At 33.1% G+C, this 9995-nt stretch overlaps 1 protein-coding gene across 3 annotated transcripts in view; it reads left to right on the forward strand.

Moving 5' to 3' along the window:
* LOC106468589 (uracil phosphoribosyltransferase homolog) overlaps positions 1-9995 on the forward strand; it is a 37207-nt gene that overhangs the window by 13164 nt on the left and 14048 nt on the right. For all 3 annotated transcript variants that reach the window (XM_022396938.1, XM_022396939.1, XM_013929023.2), the window contains exons 4-5: positions 5018-5080; positions 8268-8429. In XM_022396938.1, the coding sequence (XP_022252646.1) occupies positions 5018-5080; positions 8268-8429 (225 nt within the window). The remainder of the gene's footprint in view (positions 1-5017; positions 5081-8267; positions 8430-9995) is intronic.

The raw sequence follows: 9995 nt of genomic DNA on the forward strand, positions 1-9995 counted from the left end.
CTTTTTACAGAGGTACATTCAAAATTGAATGTAACTCTAAAAGGTTATGACATGCACACTTTGACTTACCTGTAGTGAAAAGGTCCACTGATCTAGATACTAGTAAGTTGAAGTGCACAGGTTGCAACCTTTTTACAGAGGTACATTCAAAATTGAATGTAACTCTAAAAGGTTATGACATGCACACTTTGACTTACCTGTAGTGAAAAGGTAAACTATCTAGATACTAGTAGGTTGAAGTGCACAGGTTGCAACCTTTTTACAGAGGTACATTCAAAATTTATTAACCTACTTTATTTCAATTTATGACAACATACTTGGTATCAAAATGTAGCTTGTAATCCAACTTTTGATATTATGTAAGATTTAATTTCTTAAATTAAAAAAATAAATTTAAATAAATTGTCAGTCTTCACTTTTATGTATCACATTACACTTCTTTGCTCCAAATTATGCATTTTAGGATTTTTTTTCCACCCCTAGGTTATTTTATAAGTTTCTGAGGACTTGCACATTTATGCATTAGATATCCTACAAGCTAACATGAAAACTTAGTGTGTGTTCTTCTTGATCTAATGAGTTATGTGCCATAAACTGAAACTCTTATGCCATGTCCTTTTTCATAATACACTTTGATTAAATTTTATAGGTGTTTGAAGAACTTGTAGCATTTATAGAATGATAGGTTTCTTTTTTTGTGAGTGTAAAACACTTGAATACACCAGTTCGATTTTCGATACCACACTACTATAAAAGCTTGGTTTGGTCTGATATTTCATTGATGGTAGTGTCCAGGGTCACTGATGAGGAGTGGAATTCTCCAAAACTAGTCTGGCTCATAGACACACACCCCGATGAAAGAATAGACCATTCAAAACTTTTACTTGTTGTTAAACAAATGTTTAAACAACTCTATTTATTCAATTATGTACAAGCTGCCCAGTGTCGGCTAACAATACAAAGAATTAAATTGTGGTGAAATGCTACAAGTTCTTCAAATACCTATAGAATGATAGGTTTCTATTTTGTGAGTGTAAAACACTTAAATACAACAGTTCGAGAAGACTTGTAATGTTTACTAAAAGATGCACTTACCTCATTTTAAGTTATAGTATGTATAGATTCATGGTTACATGATGGTTAAAAGAGCAGTCAAAATGACCGAGGACATATATGGAGAGTTAATAGCTTATTACTAATATGCATATCACAAAGAAACGTGGTTTAGAATGGAATTTCACCTTTTTTGATAAAAAAAAAAATATTGAAATATGCTTGAAACTTAAGTTTTAAACTTAATTTCTGATATTAGGAAGATAAACAAGTCTTATAAAAATGAGAAGTGTATACTTGTATTGCTACATAGTCACGTAGGTTGAACAGTATGAGAATGTTCTGAAATATAAAATGCAATATAAAGCAGGCTTCAAAAAATCCTGGGACCCAGATCACCATGGTGACTAAAAATTTCTCCGTGGCACCTATTATTTTATTCATGCATAGAACTGTGCTAAACAGAACATGAATCTAGAACAGTTCTGGACTCTTGGAAGTCTAGAACAATTTTTGCGTCCTTTGTAACCGAAGTCGAACTTTGTTTTTAGGAGTTTAATGGTAGATTCAGCACTTGATGTTGTTTCAGGAATGATGCACTGCAGTTGCCTAACATGTAACGAATTTCATGCCATTTTCTTTTCTTTTTTCTCTCAATTCAACCAATCAGTGTACATTTTTAAACTCGTACAGTACCAATGGCAGTAAGTTCAAGCAATACTATAAAGTGGTTGTTGATGTCATGTGATTGTCAGCATGCACTCGTTGCTGTGAAAGTAAATAAATATACACTGGTACTTCGATTATCTGCACTGGTCTGGGGAAAGCAAAAAATTGTGGATAACAGAATCAGCGGGTAATCAAGGCACTATTGTATCTCACTAATTAGCCCATTGTTTAACCATATTTTTTGTAGATATGTTTTTAGTACTTGATTTTTTATTTATTTTAAATATTCAATTTAGAGCACAAAATATTAACATGAAACCATAGAAACAATGTTTTAAAACTATTATAATTTAACTGGCTATCTAACTAACCTGGTTGAGGCAATTTCAGCAATTCCAAACTATTAAATTGACACAGAATACCCCAAAACCAATCAATAAAATAAGCTAACCTCATAAAGAAAGTAATAAATTAAAATCTTCTCTTTCTATTGGTAATAAATAATCCTATTAATAGAAAATATCAGAGAATTATTAAGTTTTTTTAATAATAGTGTATTCTAAACAGGACATGGCTTAAGAGTTATAGTTTATGCCTATTCATCATCTTTCTTGTTTCCTCTCAGTAGTCCCAAACTCTGTGTTCAGTTCAGCTGTTGGTACATCTCTATTGACTTTCACGTTTTCCATTTCTGTAATGGTTTTTTGGGGTTGTCTCACCTTAATCTGCCTTCCTTTTTTGTTGTTGTTGGCAATGCTCCATTGTGCAATTTCCATCCATTCTGTCTTCATGCATGGCTTTTATCCTGTCCTTAGCCAGAAGGTCAGGTCTTTCCAGGCATATTGGTTCCTTGGTTTTCATGTCCAGGTTGTCCTTCCTCTTTGACATTTTCCAGGAGTAGTTGATATACATCATGCTCTTTATTTATACACTCAGGTTATCATCCTTTTATTACTCCCATTCCTCATGCTGTCCTTTTTCACTTAGCCTTTTAACAGGGACCTATGTGTTTCCTCTGTTGTGGGCTTTCGGATTATTTCCTGGCTATGTTATTTTGTTCATTCTCCATTGCTTGACTTCTCTCCAGGATTTGGAACCTCCATGTTGGCCTTCATGCTTTTTATAATCCTTCATTTTAACCCTTGTCAGCAGATTTGTTATTTTATTTTATTTCCTGTCCCTGTTCCTTATATTGTTGGCCTGTGGTCACCATTTTCTGGCACGTTTTGTTCTCTTCTTCTCCCATGTTTAAGTCCATTCTACTTCTGTCCTATTCCTTTGCCTGTCCAGGGGTTTTGGATTTCTAATACATGCATTGTGTTCTTTGGTAATACCTGTGTCAGTTTGTTTCTTCATTGGAGTCCTAACCTTTCCCGTGATTTTTCCCCCTACTCCCCTGGAGAGTTGGATTCGCTAGCCTCTTTGCCAGGTGTTGGTTGATCAACTCTGCTTTTCAAAATAGGGTATTTCAGTCACCTATTGCACTATCTCTAGTGCTGCAGGCCTCCAGACTCTTTAATTCATTTTGTATCTCTTCTAGTGGAGTATGGGAGTCCTTGCTGCTTACCATTCCTAGCTGTTGGGGTGGTGGATCTTGGCGGCCAATCCTCCTGAGTGAAGCACAATTCCATTCAGCTGAGAGTAGGGCAATAGCATTCTGTTGATGTCAGTGGCATGACACCCTTCCTACCACAGATCTGATGTATAATTCCAGATACCACGAGGTGTTGGTTGTAGCACTCCACCATATATCTGTGTATTGCAGGTTGCCCATCCGACTGAGATATTCCTACTTTCGACCATCCTCTAGATGTCAGTTTCCAGTTGTGTCAGATGTTGGTTGGAGATGATCCAGTCCACCCCTCCTAATGTGGACTGGATGATAAATTCCAAATGCCGCCAAATTTTGGACTGGAGGTGCAACCCCAAACTGAGGTCCCTCTTTATCTGGCGTTAGTTGAAGCTGGACAAAATACATGAATTCCTCATGTATAAGGCTAGGTTCCCTGTTCCTACTGCAGACTGGATGATATATTCCCAATGCCATGAGGCTTAATACCAGAGGTGAATGCCTCCTGAGCTCTCCTTACATCCTATCCATCTGTTGGATGTTGGTTCCCAGTGGATCCGGTGTTGGTTGTGTTGGAGATGCAAACATGCTGAGATGGGTTCTTAGTTCAGAAGCTCATATTCCCTCCCAGTACCCATTTTGGAGGTGAAAGGCAGAGAACCCTCTTCCTATCGCAGACCTGATATACAATTTCAGATGCCATCAACTGTTGGTTGAGGTAGAACTTCTCTTTACAGTCTGTCATGCTCTAGTCACTCGACACCTCGAGGTCTGATTAATGATTAAACCATTTTAGGAGCCATCCATGTTTTTGCCCTTTTGTTTTAATGACACTTTACTCAAGAGCAAAGGGTATACCTAGCTCAGAAGTAGTGCAGTCTCTCACTGGTGTGATGTTTTTAATTCCTTTTCCACACCCCATGGTCTTTCTTTGGGCACTTTCTAGAGGAGGATCATCTTCTGACTGGCCCTCCACCAGTTCAATGTGGGATTCTAGCTTTTTGTGGGAAGAGGTAAGATATTGTATTGGAAGTTAACATTTTTCCTAAATTAAAAATGTATTTTTGTATATATATTTACCTCCTCTCACATTTTCCACCCATCATCCCCACTTCTTGGGTATTGATTAACTTGGTCATGGGCAATCTCTAAGTGATTAACAGGTGCATTATTAGAGAGGGTGCTAGTTATGATAGGGTAGTGTCACATTCCTATTGGTGGATGGTTACAAGGCTAGTGGCAAGCGAAACATTTGCTATGATAGAGGGCAGCACAAATTGAGAAAGCTTTTTATGAGAGGGGTTAAGTATCTATTTGAAAATACGTTTTCAGATTAGGAAAATGTTAACTTCTATAGAACTTATTTCTAAAAGTTTATGAAAAATATATATATATATAGTTATATTTATAGTTTGTGATCAGGAAATTTTTGCAGGTTATTAAATGTGAATTTAACCATTTTAATAGTTTTTGTTTTTTTAATAAGACATTTTAGATGCAATACGTATGCTATTAATATTTGTTAAAACCTCAAAATGTAAGACATAAAATAACTAAAATTAGTATTGGTTTTATCTAATCATTTTTGTTTACTCATTAATTGATATGTTATGTATTAACATTAACACTGTGGTCCTAATGTACAGTAAATTATGCTGTTAACTGAAACAGTCTTTGTATTTTAATTGCTCAGTGATTTTATTATCATGATTTTTAATTCTACAGGTGGGACTTATGAAGGTTTGCAGTATTTGAAAGGAAACTGTGGTGTCAGCATAGTTCGTAGTGGTTAGTATAATTTCTTGATCAACCAGTTTGTGTACATTTTAAACTAGTTTACACCCAAACTGTGTTTGTTTCAGCATTTGTACATTATGTAAATGGCTTGAATTAATCATATATGTTTAAATGAAAACAACTGTTTTTTAGTGAAGTTTAAAGTAGGTTTGTTATGCTTACAGTTTTACAATATAACATTACTACACATAGAAGAGCAATAGTGCTTATAATTTTGATGTTGAAAAACAGGGGAACTTGTAGCGATGAAGCTATTATGTAGTATTAGATAAAGAAATATAATTTGAAACTTCTAATTGATGTGAGTGAAATTGATATATCTTCTTCTCTGATGACTTAAACTTCTGTATATTTTAATATTAAAGAAAAATAACTAATAATAGCTTGTGAAAGATGTTTGTCTTTTATGTACTTTTTTATCAGTAGTTTCAAACAAAATTTAATATTAGTCAATGATTATATTACAACTCTAACAGCATAATAATCCAATTTATAGAGATAATGCAACAATAAAAATATTATTAAAGACTATTTATGACAAAATAGCAGTATCAAAAAACTTTTCTGATGAATTTTGTTTGTGAACCAGTATTGTGCATGTATGTTGAATTGTGTAGTGTACAGGTTTTTAATACTTTTTCTTGTATGAATATATTTCTTCTCATTTTATACTTATTGCTTCTCAAGAATTTTCTGTAAACTCGTTAAACAGTATTTGTCATCTAACTTGAATAATCAAGTTGTTATATTCTGTTGCTTTCCAATTTCCTTCCATTGTAATAAAATAATTTGCAGCCTGATTCACACCATCCAATCAAATTGTAGGCATAGCTGAGTTTATGCAGACCTTTCTCAGATTTTTATTCACAAAATGGAAAAATATTGTTAAAAAATAAAATGTATTTAAAAAATTGTCAAATGTGTGAAGTATAAACATTTATTTAAGCTCATCATATTTTTCATTTAACCTTTTTGAAAAAATTCCTAGTATGGCAATAGCTCCTTTATTTTTCTGGTGAAACCCACCTACAATTCATGACATTTTTAGCTTGATGAATTTTAAGGTACAATGCATTCGGGTGTTAATGAAGTAATTAAAAAGTGGTTGAATAGAAAGGCCAAATTATTCAAGTTATTCACCATCACTTCTTAGAAATCTTGTTGGAGATTCATATGATTCTTACTGGTTTGTCATTTGTTACTAAAAGTGGCAAAAGTGCTACTTATGTTTTTTTTTCTATAAATGTGTCTTGCTGTCAAGTGAATGAAAATGATTAGGGTTATAATAATTTTAGCTCTTTGTCTAAAAAATAAATGTAGATGTAAAGTCTTATAGTTGAATAAGACGTTGATTTAATCCTGAAGACTTTTTAACCTAAAGTATCTGTAGAAAATATCATAAAGTGAAACATGTGGAAAATAGGAACACTAGTTTTTTTTAGATTTATGCAAAGATGATTCAAATGCTCACTGATTTAAGGCAAAGAAATAAAATTTTTGCATTCTACAGGTGAATGTTAATTGATCTTATATTTTATGTTCATATGTTCAAACAAGATTTTTATTGTTATTGAATTACAAGCTGAATAGAATATTCATTTTCCAACAAAGTCTTATTTATATTTGTTAATTTTAAGTTAAAGCAAAACTAGAACTGCCATTTTTCTAAGCTTTAGTAATTAAGATACTTATCGATTTTTGTTTAAAGAAATCAGTAATAAAATTCAGAAATATTGAGGATAAATCAGTAAATGTTCGTATTATAGCAATAGCAGTGAAACACTTAATTGGATCTTGTAATTAGCAAATCCAGAAGATCAAGGGTGCATTGATTTTCAAATTCAAGTGTGCACTTAATGTTTTGAATTTAGATAGTCAAAAAAAGAATGAGCCTGAACATGATTATGGAAAATTAAAAAGTAGGGCTATAATTAGGTTTGAAATCAGCTAGTTAATAATTGAGCCACATTTTTCATGAAGTGTCATGAAAAAATTTGACAAATAGGGTGCTAGATAGCTGCCACTGACTAGATCATCAATTTGGTTGAATATTTCCCTATAAAGCTCAAATTGGAACCCTTCTGTTATGAATTCTAACAGATTTTTTCAAGACTTTTGGAGAGACCATTAGCAGTCTCAGCATTTTAAAAGACTAAGTATATGGTTAAGACAATTATTTAATTCAATAGTTTGTTAAAATACACTGAAGTAACATCAGAACTAGCCATGAAAACTTCATGGTCAAACATGAGATTTTTTTATAACTTAAGAAATTAGTTTTATTAAGAGTATGCTCTGAAGAAGTGAAGTCTATGAGAGACATTTTTAGAAAAGTTGCTGACTTTTATGTACATGTTCCTATACTTGAGACCATAGGAGTGCTTTCTGTAGATCTTAGGGAAACCATACATTAGGTCAGAGTATGAACTGGAATACCTCGGTTTTTCAAAAATAATGTTATTGATAATGTTACCTCTAGTAATTGGATACTTTGTTTTTTTATCATAATCTTATTCAGAATTGAAACATCATTTTTTTTTTTATCTGGATATGTGATGAATCTGCCTTTATTTTATCTTAATTCCAATAAATTAGAAAATTGTTTGTACAAAGAATGATTTGGCAAACTGAAAGCAATGTAAACATGGCTCTGGAAAATATAATTAGACACATTAGACTTATTGATGGTTTCTTTGTGTAGTTAAGTAAGACTTCAAATTGTGCAAGAAAATAATATTTTTTTAAAAACTTTGTTTTTCATTTTAAATCAAAATTCAAACTTTGTGCAGGTTTTTGTGAGATTAGAATTGGAGAAATTAAAGATAACATCATCAAGATGATTATAATGGTTAATTTTTATCTAGTGACTTTAAAATTATTTCTTCAACTTGTAGTGAAAAGGAGTTAAGGATAAATATAATTATTCTCCTCAAGGATCGAAAAGCCTTCCCTCAACACAAAGAAAAGTGCAAAGGAATTTTTTTTTCAAGCTATAGGGATTACCCTAAAATCTCTTTTGGATAAAGCTAAAGATAAAACAGTTTTATTATTATGTCAATCCTAAGTTACTCTTACAGTTATTAAGTTTAATTTTACAATTTATTACTCTGTTTTTATTTATTGTAAACTAGCATAAGAATGATGCTGAGTATTTCTTAGTTAATTATTTTTTTTACAGGAGAAGCCATGGAGCAGGGGCTTCGAGACTGTTGTAGGTCAATTCGCATTGGAAAAATTCTTATCCAAAGTGATGAAGATACTCATGAGGCCCAAGTGGTTTATGCCAAGTTTCCAGAAGATGTTGCTCACCGCAGAGTCTTGCTTATGTATCCCATAATGAGTAAGTTATTCTTGGTTTACTTCATGCAGTTTGTAATGATAAGCATTTATTTTGGTGCAATTCTAAGAACTTGTGAATAACAGTAAAAAAAAAAATATATATATATATAGCAATATGTCAGCTGAACTATATCTGCTGTGTCCAGTGTTGGATGAGATATGATAGAGCTAGTAATGGTTAAGATGCTAATTATATTATAGATTCCATCCAAAAACACAAACTTGGAAATCAAGTTGAATATGCATGTTATTATAAGATAGAATACAGATGGTTGGGCATATTATATTAAAACGATTTTGAATATGCAAATTGGCAAGTCACATGACAGCCACAACCATTATAAAGTTTTTGTGGAACAGTATGTGTTACAGCTACAGTTTGACATTGTTCAGATTTTGTAGGCAGTGTGATGCCACCAAAATTTGATTGCTTTTGAAAGAAGTATGTATCAGCCCTTTATGAACAACATATTCATACACTTAGCTCATAAAAGATATGTTCAGATTGGAGATTTAGAATTTCTAAGCTAGGATATTCCTTGTAATTAATGGTATAGGAAAACAACATAATATTGGTCAGTTTGGGACACCAGGATCATCCAGAAAGAGACCTACAACAAGCTATATACTAGCTCTGGTAAACAAAGTGTGGCATCTTGTAATGGATGAGAACCCACAAACACAAAGATCAAAGACAAAAGGTAGATACATGCCCCTTGCAACAGTACCTGACATAATCAAGGAGGATCTTCATCTGAAAAAATGACATAAGTCAACTGTACACATGTCACCTCCACAACATATCCAACAAAGGAAGGCCAACTGCAGAAATAATATCTAATGGGGAAATAATGGCAGTATATGATGAAAGCCTGTAGGGGGAGTGGTGTGCTTTGGACATGGCAACTTTATAATGAAGCCTTTTAAAGTGGAAACTATGTTGCGTAGCAATTGTCAAGTACATTGTCATCAGACACAGTAGGACTGAATATGGAAAAATGAACTATAATGACATGAAGAGGCTCCAAAAACATTTGGATATAATGTACTCAACTCTGTATCCTCAAAGTTGATTCACGTGTTCTTTGAATCCTATTTATATGCAAAAGTGGTTATGGTAGTTTTGCAATGAAGTCATTATTTCTCGTATTTTTTTTTAAGAACCACATAACTTTACATAGCGTGGTCACAAGTAAATAGACACCACCTTTTCAGAAAAAATGAAATTTTCCAGTCATATTCATATGAATTGACATATTTATAATTTAATTAATATCTAGTAGATCTTCCTTTCGCTTCGTGGAGTTCGATGATCCTTTGGGGCATCGTGAGAATCATCTCGTCAATTTTAGATTGTGGGATTTTTGCCCACCCTTGTTTCAATACTTGGAGTAGATCGCTCTTCGAAGTTGGTTTTTTTTTTGTTTCTTGACTTGCCGGTCGAGTATGGCCCAGAGGTTTTCGATGGGGTTCATGTCAGGAGATTGGCTCGGCCAGGGCAACTTCTGGATACCAATTTTTTCCTGCCACTTTTTGGTGTTTCTAGCAATGTGACACGGTGCTCCAT

This window comes from Limulus polyphemus, unplaced genomic scaffold (genome assembly GCF_000517525.1).
Source record: "Limulus polyphemus unplaced genomic scaffold, Limulus_polyphemus-2.1.2 Scaffold3069, whole genome shotgun sequence".
NCBI classification, from domain to species: Eukaryota; Metazoa; Arthropoda; class Merostomata; order Xiphosura; family Limulidae; genus Limulus; species Limulus polyphemus.